Consider the following 20853-nt stretch of genomic DNA (forward strand, 5'->3'; position numbering starts at 1 on the left):
GTGGACGGCGCTTGATTGGAGCCAATTTCCTCCTACAACAGGACAATGACCCAAAGCACAGCTCCAAACTATGCAAGAACTATTTAGGGAAGAAGCAGTCAGCTAGTATTCTGTCTATAATGGAGTGGCCAGCACAGTTACCAGATCTCAACCCTATTGAGCTGTTGTGGGAGCAGCTTGACCGTATGGTACGTAAGAAGTGCCCATCAAGCCAATCCAACTTGTGGGAAGTGCTTCAGGAAGCATGGGGTGAAATCTCTTCAGATTACCTCAACAAAGTGCTTTCCTCTCTATCTTAAATAAGCATGCCCCATTCAAAAAATTCCAAACTAAGAACAGATATAGCCCCTGGTTCACCCCAGACTTGACTGCCCTTGACCAGCACAAAAACATCCTGTGGCGTACTGCATTAGCATCGAACAACCCCCGCAATATGCAACATTTCAGGGAAGTCAGGAACCAATAGACACAATCAGTTAAGAAAGCAAAGGCTAGCTTTTTCAAACAGAAATTTGCATCCTGTAGCACTAACTCCAAAACGTTGACTGATAACCTGAACCAGGTTGCAGGCACTAGTTACAGTTTGAAGCTTTCTCTTGAGTGGGCAGCCTGATGAAAGCCAGTCAATATTTAAATCACCCAGAAAATATACCTCTCTATTGATATCACATATATTATCAAGCATTTCACACATGTTATCCAGATACTGACTGTTAGCACTTGATGGTCTATAGCAGCTTCCCACCAGAATGGGCTTTAGGTGAGGCAGATGAACCTGTAGCCATATTACTTCAACAGTATTTAACATGAGATCCTCTAAGCTTGACAGGAATGTGGTTCTGAATATAAACAGAAACACCTCCACCTTTGGCATTTCTGTCATTTCTGTAGATCTTATAACCATGTATTGCTACCACTGTATCATTTAAAGGTATTATCTAAGTGAGTTTCAGAGATTGCAAATTATTGATTTAATGAACCTTGTTTCTTGGGCTACATATGTTAACGTGGGCTATTTTTAACACGCCTGTGATGCTTGATTGTTTTCATTGCTTTACTGTTAAGCTTAGCAGAAGTAGACATGCTCATGTTATTTACGTTAGTGCAGGGTGAGCTGCACATAGTGGACTTCCTACTAGGGCACACCACCTCAGTGCTAACAGTATAACTCTGGTTCATAGGCACAAGATTACTGCACACAATAGCTGTAGGATCAGCAGAGGCATTCCGGGCAGTAAGAGGGACATAAATTAGGTTACTTACATTGTGTCTTCCAACGCCCCGGGATAATGTACATTTGCTGAAGCATTATGACAACTCAGCAACACAATGGTAGGGATTAACTGAGCTGGACTTGGGTCATTGATAAGTCATTGTCTCAACGCAGCCTTATAATGCTGTGAAAGGATCCAGGAACTCAAATGATTTGGGTGGATCCCATCCTCCTTATAAAACGAGCTTTGTTTCCAGAAGGTATCACAATTGTCAATAAATGTTACACACACAGAGCTGGAATAGTCACGAAGCCAGTTATGGAGTGCTAAAAGTCTAGTGAAACGTTCAATGCCACGATTTAGGGAGGGATATTATGGGCCATTTGTTGGTGTCAAGGAGAGACCCAATCAGATCTTTAAAATCCATCTTCAGCTGTTTGTAGCTGCCCTTCATGTCATTGAATCCCACATGAACTATGATAGACTCACTTTCCTGATGCTGGTTTAAAATGTTTGGGAGCAGCTTATTGATGCCCTATACTGTAAAGGTTTGGTTCCAGGGACTGAGACATTTCTCACCATTGAACTTCCCAATACAACGGGCGGAGAAGGAAATTGAGAAATCTGCCATTCCTACCCCTCACAATTGTGTCTATAGGTGCCACTCTCTGATCTCTGTGTCTATAGGTTATCTGTGAGACCCACTCTCTGATCTCTGTGTCTATAGGTTATCTGAGAGCCACTCTCTGATCTCTGTGTCTATAGGTTATCTGAGAGCCACTATCTGATCTCTGTGTCTATAGGTTATCTGAGAGCCACTATCTGATCTCTGTGTCTATAGGTTATCTGAGAGCCACTCTCTGATCTCTGTGTCTATAGGTTATCTGAGAGCCACTCTCTGATCTCTGTGTCTATAGGTTATCTGAGAGCCACTCTCTGATCTCTGTGTCTATAGGTTATCTGAGAGCCACTCTCTGATCTCTGTGTCTATAGGTTATCTGAAGGCCACTCTCTGATCTCTGTGTCTATAGGTTATCTGAGAGCCACTCTCTGATCTGTGTGTTGTAACGGTTTTGACTTGAGGTTATTGTTTGTTAGGGGTGCCAGGTAGGTTGTGCCTACCAGAGAAAATATTGATTTCTCCTTTTTGCTTCTGAGGGAATGAGTCCTGTCCAGTCCATCACGTCTACACCAGTACAAAGGACTCATGTAAAAGTCAGTATGGAAATAAACAACTGTGTTCTTTTGCGTTGGTTGTATTACCAAAATAATTGATCACACAGTCAATATAAGTCACAAAACAATAACAACCTTGGTTCACTGGTAAATGTCCCGTACCTCGGGCATAAAAAAAAGTCCAGCTCGGTAAATTAGTGCATTGAACCCAAGTGACCTCAGTCATGCAATTGTCCTTCTCATTCATACAATCAGATTGCAATAAACTCCCATTCCACACAATAAAGAGTATCAGAAATCTCAGCAGTCTTCACCTACAACTGAACACATAAACCAACACGGTATTAATCACCCCAAAACAAATGAAATACTGTAGTAGTCGGTCAGTCAGACAACAGATCTCCAGCGAGAAAGGCCACGGAGAACAGCGGAGACCAACAGATCTCCAGCGAGAAAGGCCACGGAGAACAGCGGAGACCAACAGATCTCCAGCGAGAAAGGCCACGGAGAACAGCGGAGACCAACAGATCTCCAGCGAGAAAGGCCACGGAGAACAGCGGAGACCAACAGATCTCCAGTGGAAAGGCCACGGAGAACAGCGGAGACCAACAGATCTCCAGTGGAAAGGCCACGGAGAACAGCGGAGACCAACAGATCTCCAGCGAGAAAGGCCACGGAGAACAGCGGAGACCAACAGATCTCCAGTGGAAAGGCCACGGAGAACAGCGGAGACCAACAGATCTCCAGTGGAAAGGCCACGGAGAACAGCGGAGACCAACAGATCTCCAGTGGAAAGGCCACGGAGAACAGCGGAGACCAACAGATCTCCAGTGGAAAGGCCACGGAGAACAGCGGAGACCAACAGATCTCCAGCGAGAAAGGCCACGGAGAACAGCGGAGACCAACAGATCTCCAGTGGAAAGGCCACGGAGAACAGCGGAGACCAACAGATCTCCAGCGAGAAAGGCCACGGAGAACAGCGGAGACCAACAGATCTCCAGTGGAAAGGCCACGGAGAACAGCGGAGACCAACAGATCTCCAGCGAGAAAGGCCACGGAGAACAGCGGAGACCAACAGATCTCCAGTGGAAAGGCCACGGAGAACAGCGGAGACCAACAGATCTCCAGCGAGAAAGGCCACGGAGAACAGCGGAGACCAACAGATCTCCAGTGGAAAGGCCACGGAGAACAGCGGAGACCAACAGATCTCCAGCGAGAAAGGCCACGGAGAACAGCGGAGACCAACAGATCTCCAGTGGAAAGGCCACGGAGAACAGCGGAGACCAACCGATCTCCAGCGAGAAAGGCCACGGAGAACAGCGGAGACCAACAGATCTCCAGTGGAAAGGCCACGGAGAACAGCGGAGACCAACAGATCTCCAGTGGAAAGGCCACGGAGAACAGCGGAGACCAACAGATCTCCAGCGAGAAAGGCCACGGAGAACAGCGGAGACCAACAGATCTCCAGCGAGAAAGGCCACGGAGAACAGCGGAGACCAACAGATCTCCAGCGAGAAAGGCCACGGAGAACAGCGGAGACCAACAGATCTCCAGCGAGAAAGGCCACGGAGAACAGCGGAGACCAACAGATCTCCAGCGAGAAAGGCCACGGAGAACAGCGGAGACCAACAGATCTCCAGTGGAAAGGCCACGGAGAACAGCGGAGACCAACAGATCTCCAGCGAGAAAGGCCACGGAGAACAGCGGAGACCAACAGATCTCCAGTGGAAAGGCCACGGAGAACAGCGGAGACCAACAGATCTCAGTGGAAAGGCCACGGAGAACAGCGGAGACCAACAGATCTCCAGTGGAAAGGCCACGGAGAACAGCGGAGACCAACAGATCTCCAGCGAGAAAGGCCACGGAGAACAGCGGAGACCAACAGATCTCCAGCGAGAAAGGCCACGGAGAACAGCGGAGACCAACAGATCTCCAGCGAGAAAGGCCACGGAGAACAGCGGAGACCAACAGATCTCCAGCGAGAAAGGCCACGGAGAACAGCGGAGACCAACAGATCTCCAGCGAGAAAGGCCACGGAGAACAGCGGAGACCAACAGATCTCCAGTGGAAAGGCCACGGAGAACAGCGGAGACCAACAGATCTCCAGCGAGAAAGGCCACGGAGAACAGCGGAGACCAACAGATCTCCAGCGAGAAAGGCCACGGAGAACAGCGGAGACCAACAGATCTCCAGCGAGAAAGGCCACGGAGAACAGCGGAGACCAACAGATCTCCAGCGAGAAAGGCCACGGAGAACAGCGGAGACCAACAGATCTCCAGCGAGAAAGGCCACGGAGAACAGCGGAGACCAACAGATCTCCAGCGAGAAAGGCCACGGAGAACAGCGGAGACCAACAGATCTCCAGCGAGAAAGGCCACGGAGAACAGCGGAGACCAACAGATCTCCAGCGAGAAAGGCCACGGAGAACAGCGGAGACCAACAGATCTCCAGCGAGAAAGGCCACGGAGAACAGCGGAGACCAACAGATCTCCAGCGAGAAAGGCCACGGAGAACAGCGGAGACCAACAGATCTCCAGCGAGAAAGGCCACGGAGAACAGCGGAGACCAACAGATCTCCAGCGAGAAAGGCCACGGAGAACAGCGGAGACCAACAGATCTCCAGCGAGAAAGGCCACGGAGAACAGCGGAGACCAACAGATCTCCAGCGAGAAAGGCCACGGAGAACAGCGGAGACCAACAGATCTCCAGTGGAAAGGCCACGGAGAACAGCGGAGACCAACGTTGATCAGTGGTCCAACAATAGAAAGAAGTAGATCCGATACTGGTTGATCCTGCGACATGGCTACAGTACAACAACAACACAAACTGGGTGTGAAAGAGCTTCAAGCTGAGGGTTGAACGCTACCTCTCTCGCGCCACGGTCACAACCCACAGCTGATGCTGGTTATTTAATAGGGAATTAATGGGGAAGCGCCCCATTGGCAGGAGAAGCACCTTCACAGTGTCTATAGGTTAACTGAGGGCCACTTTCTGATCTGTGTGTCTATAGGTTATCTGAGGGCCACTTTCTGATCTTTGTCTATAGGTTATCTGAGGGCCACATTCTGATCTGTGTGTCTATAGGTTAACTGAGGGCCACATTCTGATCTGTGTGTCTATAGGTTAACTGAGGGCCACATTCTGATCTGTGTGTCTATAGGTTATCTGAGGGCCACATTCTGATCTGTGTGTCTATAGGTTAACTGAGGGCCACATTCTGATCTGTGTGTCTATAGGTTAACTGAGGGCCACTTTCTGATCTTTGTCTATAGGTTAACTGAGGGCCACTATCTGATTGGTCATAAGGCAGGGGAGCCCTTCGTAACCATCTTCAAGGCAGCGGAGGGGCGAAGGATTGTCCGAGGGGCCTACGACCTACAGCAGACCCATAGCAGCACGCCCCCTCCCTCTGCCCTCTGCCCTCTACCCTGGGTACCGCTGGACCACACGCTGGTCCTACCCTTCCACCAGAAACACAGCCGGCCACCCTGCACCTTCCCCCCTCCAGACCTGCAGCAGCACAAGGTAACCTTAACCCCTAGTCTTAACCCCTAATCCTAATCCCCAACAAGACCTGCAGCAGCACAAGGTAACCTTAACCCCTAGTCTTAACCCCTAATGCTAATCCCCAACAAGACCTGCAGCAGCACAAGGTAACCTTAACCCCTAGTCTTAACCCCTAATGCTAATCCCCAACAAGACCTGCAGCAGCACAAGGTAACCTTAATCCCTAGTCTTAACCCCTAATCCTAATCCCCTCCAGACCTGCAGCAGCACAAGGTAACCTTAACCCCTAGTCTTAACCCCTAATGCTAATCCCCAACAAGACCTGCAGCAGCACAAGGTAACCTTAACCCCTAGTCTTAACCCCTAATCCTAATCCCCCTCCAGACCTGCAGCATTGACACAAGGTAACCTTAACCCCTAGTCTTAACCCCTAATCCTAATCCCCCTCCAGACCTGCAGCATTGACACAAGGTAACCTTAACCCCTAGTCTTAACCCCTAATCCTAATCCCCCTCCAGACCTGCAGCATTGACACAAGGTAACCTTAACCCCTAGTCTTAACCACTAATCCTAATCCCCTTCCAGACCTGCAGCATGGACACAAGGTAACCTTAACCCCTAGTCTTAACCCCTAATCCTAATCCCCCTCCAGACCTGCAGCATGGACACAAGGTAACCTTAACCCCTAGTCTTAACCCCTAATCCTAATCCCCAACAAGACCTGCAGCAGCACAAGGTAACCTTAACCCCTAGTCTTAACCACTAATCCTAATCCCCAACAAGACCTGCAGCAGCACAAGGTAACCTTAACCCCTAGTCTTAACCCCTAATCCTAATCCCCCTCCAGACCTGCAGCATGGACACAAGGTAACCTTAACCCCTAGTCTTAACCCCTAATCCTAATCCCCCTCCAGACCTGCAGCATGGACACAAGGTAACCTTAACCCCTAGTCTTAACCACTAATCCTAATCCCCAACAAGACCTGCAGCAGCACAAGGTAACCTTAACCCCTAGTCTTAACCCCTAATCCTAATCCCCAACAAGACCTGCAGCAGCACAAGGTAACCTTAACCCCTAGTCTTAACCACTAATCCTAATCCCCCTCCAGACCTGCAGCATGGACACAAGGTAACCTTAACCCCTAGTCTTAACCACTAATCCTAATCCCCAACAAGACCTGCAGCAGCACAAGGTAACCTTAACCCCTAGTCTTAACCCCTAATCCTAATCCCCAACAAGACCTGCAGCAGCACAAGGTAACCTTAACCCCTAGTCTTAACCCCTAATCCTAATCCCCCTCCAGACCTGCAGCAGCACAAGGTAACCTTAACCCCTAGTCTTAACCCCTAATCCTAATCCCCCTCCAGACCTGCAGCATGGACACAAGGTAACCTTAACCCCTAGTCTTAACCCCTAATCCTAATCCCCCTCCAGACCTGCAGCAGAACAAGGTAACCTTAACCCCTAGTCTTAACCACTAATCCTAATCCCCCTCCAGACCTGCAGCATGGACACAAGGTAACCTTAACCCCTAGTCTTAACCCCTAATCCTAATCCCCCCTCCAGACCTGCAGCAGAACAAGGTAACCTTAACCCCTAGTCTTAACCACTAATCCTAATCCCCCTCCAGACCTGCAGCATGGACACAAGGTAACCTTAACCCCTAGTCTTAACCCCTAATCCTAATCCCCCTCCAGACCTGCAGCAGAACAAGGTAACCTTAACCCCTAGTCTTAACCACTAATCCTAATCCCCCTCCAGACCTGCAGCATGGACACAAGGTAACCTTAACCCCTAGTCTTAACCACTAATCCTAATCCCCTCCAGACCTGCAGCAGAACAAGGTAACCTTAACCCCTAGTCTTAACCCCTAATCCAATTTTTTTTTCTAAAAACCTGTTTTCGATTTGTCATTATGGGGTAGATTGATGAGAATTTTTATTTAATCCATTTTAGAAAAGGCTGTAACGTAGCAAAATGTGGAAAAAGTCAAGGGGTCTGAATACTTTCCGAATGCACTGTATATTATCGTATCAGCACCTAAGTATTGTGATAATATCGTATCGTGCGGTCCCTGGGAATTCCCAGCCCTATTCCGAACATCAATCAGTCTGACAGGCCTGTGGTGGGTGTTGGTTGGTTGTCATCTGTGTGGTACATAGTCGTCCGGGTTTGGCCGGTGTAGGCCATCATTGTAAATAAGAATTAATTGACTTGTCTAGTTAAATAAAGGTTAAATTTAAAAAAAGGTTGTGTGTCCGTCTAAAGGTTAGTGTTGTCTAGGAAGTAAATCCTCCTTCCTCCCTCCCTCCCTCCTCTAGCTGTAGAGATAGTCATGTTGATAACTAGCTGTAGAGATAGTCATGTTGATAACTAGCTGTAGAGATAGTCATGTTGATAACTAGCTGTAGAGATAGTCATGTTGATAACTAGCTGTAGAGATAGTCATGTTGATAACTAGCTGTAGAGATAGTCATGTTGATAACTAGCTGTAGAGATAGTCATGTTGATAACTAGCTGTAGAGATAGTCATGTTGATAACTAGCTGTAGAGATAGTCATGTTGATAACTAGCTGTAGAGATAGTCATGTTGATAACTAGCTGTAGAGATAGTCATGTTGATAACTAGCTGTAGAGATAGTCATGTTGATAACTAGCTGTAGAGATATTCATGTTGATAACTAGCTGTAGAGATAGTCATGTTAATAACTAGCTGTAGAGATAGTCATGTTGATAACTAGCTGTAGAGATAGTCATGTTGATAACTAGCTGTAGAGATAGTCATGTTGATAACTAGCTGTAGAGATAGTCATGTTGATAACTAGCTGTAGAGATATTCATGTTGATAACTAGCTGTAGAGATAGTCATGTTAATAACTAGCTGTAGAGATAGTCATGTTGATAACTAGCTGTAGAGATAGTCATGTTGATAACTAGCTGTAGAGATAGTTATGTTGATAACTAGCTGTAGAGATAGTCATGTTGATAACTAGCTGTAGAGATAGTCATGTTGATAACTAGCTGTAGAGATAGTCATGTTGATAACTAGCTGTAGAGATAGTCATGTTGATAACTAGCTGTAGAGATAGTCATGTTGATAACTAGCTGTAGAGATAGTCATGTTGATAACTAGCTGTAGAGATAGTCATGTTGATAACTAGCTGTAGAGATAGTCATGTTGATAACTAGCTGTAGAGATAGTCATGTTGATAACTAGCTGTAGAGATAGTCATGTTGATAACTAGCTGTAGAGATAGTCATGTTGATAACTAGCTGTAGAGATAGTCATGTTGATAACTAGCTGTAGAGATAGTCATGTTGATAACTAGCTGTAGAGATAGTCATGTTGATAACTAGCTGTAGAGATATTCATGTTGATAACTAGCTGTAGAGATAGTCATGTTAATAACTAGCTGTAGAGATAGTCATGTTGATAACTAGCTGTAGAGATAGTCATGTTGATAACTAGCTGTAGAGATAGTCATGTTGATAACTAGCTGTAGAGATAGTCATGTTGATAACTAGCTGTAGAGATAGTCATGTTGATAACTAGCTGTAGAGATATTCATGTTGATAACTAGCTGTAGAGATAGTCATGTTGATAACTAGCTGTAGAGATAGTCATGTTGATAACTAGCTGTAGAGATAGTCATGTTGATAACTAGCTGTAGAGATAGTTATGTTGATAACTAGCTGTAGAGATAGTCATGTTGATAACTAGCTGTAGAGATAGTCATGTTGATAACTAGCTGTAGAGATAGTCATGTTGATAACTAGCTGTAGAGATAGTCATGTTGATAACTAGCTGTAGAGATAGTCATGTTGATAACTAGCTGTAGAGATAGTCATGTTGATAACTAGCTGTAGAGATAGTCATGTTGATAACTAGCTGTAGAGATAGTCATGTTGATAACTAGCTGTAGAGATAGTCATGTTGATAACTAGCTGTAGAGATAGTCATGTTGATAACTAGCTGTAGAGATAGTCATGTTAATAACTAGCTGTAGAGATAGTCATGTTAATAACTAGCTGTAGAGATAGTCATGTTGATAACTAGCTGTAGAGATAGTCATGTTGATAACTAGCTGTAGAGATAGTCATGTTAATAACTAGCTGTAGAGATATTCATGTTGATAACTAGCTGTAGAGATAGTCATGTTGATAACTAGCTGTAGAGATAGTCATGTTGATAACTAGCTGTAGAGATATTCATGTTGATAACTAGCTGTAGAGATAGTCATGTTAGTAACTAACTGTAGAGATATTCATGTTAGTAACTAACTGTAGAGATATTCATGTTGATAACTAGCTGTAGAGATATTCATGTTAGTAACTAACTGTAGAGATAGTCATGTTAATAACTAGCTGTAGAGATATTCATGTTGATAACTAGCTGTAGAGATAGTCATGTTGATAACTAGTTGTAGAGATATTAGTAACTACACTACCGTTCAAAAGTTTGGGGTCACTTAGAAATGTCCTTGTTTTCCATGAAAACATACATGAAATGAGTTTGAATAGGAAATATAGCAAAATGAATAGGAAATGTTAGTCATTGACAAGGTTAGAAATAATGATTTTTAATTGAAATAATAATTGTGTTCTTCAACTTTGCTTTCGTCAAAGAATCCTCCATTTGCAGCAATTACAGCCTTGCAGACCTTTGGCATTCTAGTTGTCAATTTGTTGAGGTAATCTGAAGAGATTTCACCCCATGCTTACTGAAGCACCTCCCACAAGTTGGATTGGCTTGATGGGCACTTCTTACGTACCATACGGTCAAGCTGCTCCCACAACAGCTCAATAGGGTTGAGATCCGGTGACTGTGCTGGCCACTCCATTATAGACAGAATACCAGCTGACTGCTTCTTCCCTAAATAGTTCTTGCATAGTTTGGAGCTGTGCTTTGGGTCATTGTCCTGTTGTAGGAGGAAATTGGCTCCAATCAAGCGCCGTCCACAGGGTATGGCATGGCGTTGCAAAATGGATTGATAGCCTTCCTTCTTCAAGATCCCTGTACAAATCTCCCACTTTACCACCACCAAAGCACCCCCAGACCATCACATTGCCTCCACCATGCTTGACAGATGGCATCAAGCACTCCTCCAGCATCTTTTCATTTGGTCTGCGTCTCACAAATGTTCTTCTTCGTGATCCAAACACCTCAAACTTCGAATTTGTCTTTTTTCCAATCTTCCTCTGTCCAGTGTCTGTGTTCTTTTGCCCATCTTAATCTTTTCTTTTTATTGGCCAGTCTGAGATATGGCCTTTTCTTTGCAACTCTGCCTAGAAGGTCAGCATCCCAGAGTCGCCTCTTCACTGTTGACGTTGAGACTGGTGTTTTGCGGTTACTATTTAATGAAGCTGCCAGTTGAGGACCTGTGAGGTGTCTGTTTCTCAAACTAGACACTAATGTATTTGTCCTCTTGCTCAGTTGTGCACCGGGGCCTCCCACTCCTCTTTCTATTCTGGTTAGAGCCAGTTTGCGCTGTTCTGTGAAGGGAGTAGTACACAGCGTTGTACGAGATCTTCAGTTTCTTGGCAATTTCTCGCATGGAATAGCCTTCATTTCTCAGAACAAGAATAGACTGACGAGTTTCAGAAGAAAGTTATTTGTTTCTGGCCATTTTGAGCCTTTAATCGAACCCACAATTGCTGATGCTCCAGATACTCAACTAGTCTCAAGAAGGCCAGTTTTATTGCTTCTTTAAATCAACACAACAGTTTTCAGCTGTGCTAACATAATTGCAAAAGGGTTTTCTAATGATCAATTAGCCTTTTAAAATGATAAACTTGGATTAGCAAACACAACGTGCCATTGGAACACAGGACTGATGGTTGCTGATAATGGGCCTCTGTACGCCTATGTAGATATTCCATAAAAAATCAGCCGTTTCCAGCTACAATAGCCATTTACAACATTAACAATGTCTACACTGTATTTCTGATCTATTTTATTTTATTTTAATGGACAAAATATTGATTTTCTTTCGAAAACAAGGACATTTCTAAGTGACCCCAAACTTTTGAACGGTAGTGTAGCTGTAGATATCTAGCTGTAGAAAAATAGAAAGTGACATATCATTTGAAAGCTACAGGTCTTGTGTTTTTAGAAATCAAACTCAAATCTTACTGCTGGCATGTCACCAGTAAGAACCCGATGGTCACTCTGAAAGAGCTCCAGAGTTCCTCTGTGGAGATGGGAGAACCTTCCAAAAGGACAACCATCTCTGCAGCAATCCACCAATCAGGCCTTTATGGTAGAGTGGCCAGATGGAAGCCACTCCTCAGTAAAAGGCACATGACAGCCCGCTTGGCGTTTGCCAAAAGGCACCTAAAGAATCTCAGACCATGAGAAACAAGATTCTCTGGTCTGATGAAACCAAGATTTAACTCTTTGGCCTGAATGCCAGGCGTCACGTCTGGAGGAAACCTGGCACCATGAAGCATGGTGGTGGCAGCATCATGCTGTGAGGATGTTTTTCAGTGGCAGAGACTGGGAGACTAGTCAGGATCGAGGGAAAGATTAACGGAGCAAAGTACAAATCAAATCAAATTGTATTTGTCACATGCGCTGAATACAACAGGTGTAGACCTTACAGTGAAATGCTTACTTACAAGCCCTTAACCAACAATGCAGTTTTAAGAAAGAATACCAAAAAAAGAAATATATATATATATATATATATATATATATATATACAGTGAGGGAAAAAAGTATTTGATCCCCTGCTGATTTTGTACGTTTGCCCACTGACAACGAAATGATCAGTCTATAATTTTAATGGTAGGTTTATTTGAACAGTGAGAGACAGAATAAAAACAACAAAATCCAGAAAAACGCATGTCAAAAATGTTATAAATTGATTTGCATTTTAATGAGGGAAATAAGTATTTGACCCCTCTGCAAAACATTACTTAGTACTTGGTGGCAAAACCCTTGTTGGCAATCACAGAGGTCAGACGTTTCTTGTAGTTGGCCACCAGGTTTGCACATATCTCAGGAGGGATTTTGTCCCACTTCTCTTTGCAGATCTTCTCCAAGTCATTAAGGTTTCGAGCCTGACGTTTGGCAACTCGAACCTTCAGCTCCCACCACAGATTTTCTATGGGATTAAGGTCTGGAGACTGGCTAGGCCACTCCAGGACCTTAATGTTCTTATTCTTGAGCCACTCCTTTGTTGCCTTGGTCGTGTGTTTTGGGTCATTGTCATGCTGGAATACCCATCTACAACCCATTTTCAATGCCCTGGCTGAGGGAAGGAGGTTCTCACCCATGATTTGACGGTACATGGCCCCGTCCATCGTCCCTTTGATGCGGTGAAGTTGTCCTGTACCCTTAGCAGAAAAACACCCCCAAAGCGTAATGTTTCCACCTCCATGTTTGACGGTGGGGATGGTGTTCTTGGGGTCATAGGCAGCATTCCTCCTCCTCCAAACACGGCGAGTTGAGTTGATGCCAAAGAGCTCGATTTTGGTCTCATCTGACCACAACACTTTCACCCAGTTCTCCTCTGAATCATTCAGATGTTCATTGGCAAACTTCAGATGGGCATGTATATGTGCTTTCTTGAGCAGGGGGACCTTGCGGGCGCTGCAGGATTTCAGTCCTTCACGGCGTAGCGTGTTACCAATAGTTTTCTTGGTGAGTATGGTCCCAGCTGCCTTGAGATCAATGACACGATCCTCCTGTGTAGTTCTGAGCTGATTCCTCACCGTTCTCATGATCATTGCAACTCCACGAGGTGAGATCTTGCATGGAGGCCCAGGCCGAGGGAGATTGACAGTTATTTTGTGTTTCTTCCATTTGCGAATAATCGCACCAACTGTTGTCACCTTCTCACCAAGCTGCTTGGCGATGGTCTTGTAGCCCATTCCAGCCTTGTGTAGGTCTACAATCTTGTCCCTGACATCCTAGGAGAGCTCTTTGGTCTTGGCCATGGTGGAGAATTTGTGCATGTTTAGAGCGCCACCATTGGGTAAAAGATCAGATTTTTGGAACAGTAATTGGTGACATATTTTATCTCAAACCTTTCAAATATCTTATTCCCCAACGTGGACAAGCGGGGGGAATTTCAGTTTGCTTTGTCTGCTGCATCTCGGGCTCTGTAGTTCCATAGTTTCTGACAGCTTTATCTAACCCGAACCCTAACCCGAACCCTAACCCGAACCCTAACCCTAACCCTAACCCTATCTGACCCTAACCCTAACCCTAACCCCAGTTCTGACAGCTTTATCTGAACACCAGTTCTGATATTACTAAGCATGTAAGACTTTGTAAGACGTAGTTTTGAAACTGAAATTTGCTTTGAGGGTAGTATACAATATTATGCGCCATTTAGAAAATGCGATCAGAAGGTGTCAGAGTTTAACGTGTTAATAACTAGCTGTAGAAATCTTCATGTTAATAAACTACATGACCAACAGTCTGCTCATCAAACATCTCATTACAAAATCATGGGCATTAATTCTATTTGCCATATATTTTTCAACTGTGCTGTGATGTTTCACAAGTTCTAAACCCTTCTATCCATTTTTGCTAAGAGTATTATTATATTATTGATCAAATTGACTGACTTTTCAGATCACCCAGCAGTGCTATTTACAGAGTTAACTCCAGGTAAATGTTGCAATTCTTCAGCCATTCCTGAACCTGAGACCAAAAACAAGCTACATATGGACAGTACCAAAACAAATGATCTAATGATTCTGTCTCTTCGCAGCAAAATCTGTAGAGAATAATTTTACCATCTAAACCGCTGTGAAATGTATTTTCCATAACCAAAAATGTTGTATTTTCAGCTGTTTGAAGCTGGTGTACAAAACCAAAAGTAAAAGACGGAAAAACTAAACTTAAGAACAGGAAGCAGAGAAATAGCACACATAGAACAGATCTACCGCTTCTTAGACCTGCTTTCAATGAGAATCACAGATCTATAACTCACATTTCTATGTGAATTTTGTCAGGTCACCCAAAAAGTTGCATTTTGCAGCTTTAATAACTAGCTGCAGAATTATTATTATTATTATTTATTTTTTATTATTTTTTTCACCTTTATTTAACCAGGTAAACCAGTTGAGAACAAGTTCTCATTTACAACTGCGACCTGGCCAAGATAAAGCAAAGCAGTTCGATAAAAACAACAATACAGAGTTACATATGGGGTAAAACAAAACATAAAGTCATAAAATAATAATAAAAAAAATACAACAGACATACATATATATACAGTGTGTGCAAATTTAGCAAGTTATGGAGGTAAGGCAATAAAATAGGCTATAGTGCAAAATAATTACAATTAGTATTAACACTGGACTGATAGATGTGCAAGAGATGATGTGCAAATAGAGATACTGGGGTACAAATGAGCAAAATAAATAACAATATGGGGATGAGGTAGTTGGGTGGGCTAATTTCAGATGGGCTGTGTACAGGTGCAGTGATCGGTAAGGTGCTCTGACAACTGATGCTTAAAGTTAGTGAGGGAGATAAGAGTCTCCAGCTTCAGAGATTTTTGCAATTCGTTCCAGTCATTTGCAGCAGAGAACTGGAAGGAATGGCGGCCAAAGGAGGTGTTGGCTTTGGGGATGACCAGTGAGATATACCCGCTGGAGCGCAGACTACGGGTGGGTGTTGCTATGGTGACCAATGAGCTAAGATAAGGCGGGGATTTGCCTAGCAGTGATTTATAGATCCAGTGGAGCCAGTGGGTTTGGCGACGAATATGTAGTGAGGACCAGCCAACAAGAGCGTACAGGTCACAATGGTGGGTAGTATATGGGGCTTTGGAGACAAAACGGATGGCACTGTGATAGACTACATCCAATTTGCTGAGTAGAGTGTTGGAGGCTATTTTGTAAATGACATCGCCGAAGTCAAGGATCGGTAGGATAGTCAGTTTTACGAGGGCATGTTTGGCAGCATGAGTGAAGGGAGGCTTTGTTGCGAAATAGGAAACCGATTCTAGATTTAACTTTGGATTGGAGATTCTTAATGTGAGTCTGGAAGGAGAGTTTACAGTCTAACCAGACACCTAGATATTTGTAGTTGTCCACATAATCTAGGTCAGACCCGTCGAGAGTAGTGATTCTAGTCGGGTGGGCGGGTGCAAGCAGCGTTCGGTTGAAGAGCATGCATTTAGTTTTACTAGTGTTTAAGAGCAGTTGGAGGCTACTGAAGGAGTGTTGTATGGAATTGAAGCTCGTTTGGAGGTTTGTTAACACAGTGTCCAATGAAGGGCCAGATGTATACAAAATGGAGTCGTCATGGTGGAAAGAGTGAATCTAAAACATTCTATTCACCCTCATGGGTTGTCTGTTGTGCCACTACAGGCCTTCAGGGTATCACACCTTAACCTCTAACACACTCTAACCTCTAACACACTCTAACCTCTAACACACTCTAACCTCTAACACACTCTAACCTCTAACACACTCTAACCTCTAACACACCTTAACCTCTAACACACCTTAACCTCTAACACACTCTAACCTCTAACACACTCTAACCTCTAACACACTCTAACCTCTAACACACTCTAACCTCTAACACACTCTAACCTCTAACACACTCTAACCTCTAACACACCTTAACCTCTAACACACCTTAACCTCTAACACACCTTAACCTCTAACACACTCTAACCTCTAACACACCTTAACCTCTAACACACTCTAACCTCTAACACACTCTAACCTCTAACACACTCTAACCTCTAACACACTCTAACCTCTAACACACTCTAACCTCTAACACACTCTAACCTCTAACACACTCTAACCTCTAACACACCTCTAACCTCTAACACACTCTAACCTCTAACACACTCTAACCTCTAACACACCTCTAACCTCTAACACACTCTAACCTCTAACACACTCTAACCTCTAACACACTCTAACCTCTAACACACTCTAACCTCTAACACACTCTAACCTCTAACACACCTTAACCTCTAACACACCTTAACCTCTAACACACTCTAACCTCTAACACACTCTAACCTCTAACACACTCTAACCTCTAACACACTCTAACCTCTAACACACTCTAACCTCTAACACACCTTAACCTCTAACACACCTCTAACCTCTAACACACTCTAACCTCTAACACACTCTAACCTCTAACACACTCTAACCTCTAACACACTCTAACCTCTAACACACTCTAACCTCTAACACACCTCTAACCTCTAACACACTCTAACCTCTAACACACTCTAACCTCTAACACACTCTAACCTCTAACACACCTTAACCTCTAACACACTCTAACCTCTAACACACCTTAACCTCTAACACACTCTAACCTCTAACACACTCTAACCTCTAACACACTCTAACCTCTAACACACTCTAACCTCTAACACACTCTAACCTCTAACACACTCTAACCTCTAACACACTCTAACCTCTAACACACTCTAACCTCTAACACACCTTAACCTCTAACACACTCTAACCTCTAACACACTCTAACCTCTAACACACTCTAACCTCTAACACACTCTAACCTCTAACACACTCTAACCTCTAACACACTCTAACCTCTAACACACTCTAACCTCTAACACACCTTAACCTCTAACACACTCTAACCTCTAACACACTCTAACCTCTAACACACTCTAACCTCTAACACACTCTAACCTCTAACACACTCTAACCTCTAACACACCTCTAACCTCTAACACACCTTAACCTCTAACACACTCTAACCTCTAACACACTCTAACCTCTAACACACCTTAACCTCTAACACACTCTAACCTCTAACACACTCTAACCTCTAACACACTCTAACCTCTAACACACTCTAACACACTCTAACCTCTAACACACTCTAACCTCTAACACACTCTAACACACTCTAACCTCTAACACACTCTAACCTCTAACACACTCTAACACACTCTAACCTCTAACACACTCTAACCTCTAACACACTCTAACCTCTAACACACCTTAACCTCTAACACACTCTAACCTCTAACACACTCTAACACACTCTAACCTCTAACACACCTTAACCTCTAACACACTCTAACCTCTAACACACCTTAACCTCTAACACACTCTAACACACTCTAACCTCTAACACACTCTAACCTCTAACACACTCTAACCTCTAACACACTCTAACCTCTAACACACCTTAACCTCTAACACACTCTAACCTCTAACACACCTTAACCTCTAACACACTCTAACCTCTAACACACTCTAACCTCTAACACACTCTAACCTCTAACACACTCTAACCTCTAACACACTCTAACCTCTAACACACTCTAACCTCTAACACACCTTAACCTCTAACACACCTTAACCTCTAACACACTCTAACCTCTAACACACTCTAACCTCTAACACACCTTAACCTCTAACACACCTTAACCTCTAACACACCTTAACCTCTAACACACTCTAACCTCTAACACACTCTAACCTCTAACACACTCTAACCTCTAACACACTCTAACCTCTAACACACTCTAACACACTCTAACCTCTAACACACTCTAACCTCTAACACACTCTAACACACTCTAACCTCTAACACACTCTAACCTCTAACACACTCTAACCTCTAACACACTCTAACCTCTAACACACCTTAACCTCTAACACACTCTAACCTCTAACACACTCTAACCTCTAACACACCTTAACCTCTAACACACTCTAACCTCTAACACACTCTAACCTCTAACACACCTTAACCTCTAACACACTCTAACCTCTAACACACTCTAACACACTCTAACCTCTAACACACTCTAACCTCTAACACACTCTAACACACTCTAACCTCTAACACACCTTAACCTCTAACACACTCTAACCTCTAACACACCTTAACCTCTAACACACTCTAACCTCTAACACACTCTAACCTCTAACACACTCTAACACACTCTAACCTCTAACACACTCTAACCTCTAACACACTCTAACCTCTAACACACTCTAACCTCTAACACACTCTAACCTCTAACACACTCTAACCTCTAACACACTCTAACACACTCTAACCTCTAACACACTCTAACCTCTAACACACTCTAACCTCTAACACACTCTAACCTCTAACACACTCTAACCTCTAACACACTCTAACCTCTAACACACTCTAACCTCTAACACACTCTAACCTCTAACACACTCTAACCTCTAACACACTCTAACCTCTAACACACTCTAACCTCTAACACACCTTAACCTCTAACACACTCTAACCTCTAACACACCTTAACCTCTAACACACTCTAACCTCTAACACACTCTAACACACTCTAACCTCTAACACACCTTAACCTCTAACACACTCTAACCTCTAACACACCTTAACCTCTAACACACTCTAACCTCTAACACACTCTAACCTCTAACACACTCTAACCTCTAACACACTCTAACACACTCTAACCTCTAACACACTCTAACCTCTAACACACTCTAACCTCTAACACACTCTAACCTCTAACACACTCTAACCTCTAACACACTCTAACCTCTAACACACTCTAACCTCTAACACACTCTAACCTCTAACACACTCTAACCTCTAACACACTCTAACCTCTAACACACTCTAACACACTCTAACCTCTAACACACTCTAACCTCTAACACACCTTAACCTCTAACACACTCTAACCTCTAACACACTCTAACACACTCTAACCTCTAACACACTCTAACCTCTAACACACTCTAACCTCTAACACACTCTAACCTCTAACACACTCTAACCTCTAACACACTCTAACCTCTAACACACTCTAACACACTCTAACCTCTAACACACTCTAACCTCTAACACACCTTAACCTCTAACACACTCTAACCTCTAACACACTCTAACACACTCTAACCTCTAACACACTCTAACCTCTAACACACTCTAACCTCTAACACACTCTAACCTCTAACACACTCTAACCTCTAACACACTCTAACACACTCTAACCTCTAACACACTCTAACCTCTAACACACTCTAACCTCTAACACACTCTAACCTCTAACACACCTTAACCTCTAACACACTCTAACCTCTAACACACTCTAACCTCTAACACACTCTAACACACTCTAACCTCTAACACACTCTAACCTCTAACACACTCTAACCTCTAACACACTCTAACCTCTAACACACTCTAACCTCTAACACACTCTAACCTCTAACACACTCTAACCTCTAACACACTCTAACCTCTAACACACTCTAACCTCTAACACACTCTAACCTCTAACACACTCTAACCTCTAACACACTCTAACCTCTAACACACTCTAACCTCTAACACACTCTAACCTCTAACACACTCTAACCTCTAACACACTCTAACCTCTAACACACCTGTCATAACACACCCCTCTCATAAAACAAATTGGCCAGTCTTCCCCCAGCAGCTCCCATACCAGTTACTGTCTCCTCTCTCCTGTCCTCCCAGGCAGGGAAGGGCGGGGCTGGAGGCCCAGGGAAGGCGGGACCAAGTAAGGGGAAGGCAGGGCCAGCTAACCCTAACCCCGCCTCCAGCCAGGGAGCAAAGAAGAAGAAAGGGAAAGGGAAGAGAACACAGAGAAGAGAGAAGTGGATGAAGAGGCAGATCCAACGCTCCATCCAGCAGAACAGCACTTAGGACCACCTACAGAACCATCTATAGAACCGTCCAAATAACCATAGAACCATCTACAAAACCATAGAACCATCTACAGAACCATCTATAGAACCATAGAACAGTCCAAATAGCCATATAACCTTCTATAGAACCATAGCACGATCTACAGAACCATCTACAGAACCACCTAGAACCATAGAACCACCTACAGAACCATCTGTAGAACCATAGTCCAAATAACCATAGAACCATTTACAGAACCATAGAACCACCTAGAACCATAGAACCACCTAGATACCATCTAGAACCATCTACAGAGACAA

The 20853-nt window shown here is 43.9% G+C and overlaps 1 protein-coding gene across 1 annotated transcript; it reads left to right on the forward strand.

Annotated features, from left to right (window-relative positions):
• Positions 1–2769: 2769 nt before the first annotated feature.
• Positions 2770–20486, forward strand: LOC123484635 (zonadhesin-like; the record flags this gene model as incomplete). Its single annotated transcript, XM_045215171.1, has 3 exons — positions 2770–4107; positions 4233–5915; positions 20363–20486. Coding segments are annotated over 2 exons (2286 nt in total), but the record flags the coding sequence as incomplete, so codon positions are not given.
• Between the last annotated feature and the right edge of the window lie 367 nt (positions 20487–20853).

This window comes from Coregonus clupeaformis, unplaced genomic scaffold (genome assembly GCF_020615455.1).
Source record: "Coregonus clupeaformis isolate EN_2021a unplaced genomic scaffold, ASM2061545v1 scaf0384, whole genome shotgun sequence".
Lineage (NCBI taxonomy): Eukaryota > Metazoa > Chordata > Actinopteri > Salmoniformes > Salmonidae > Coregonus > Coregonus clupeaformis.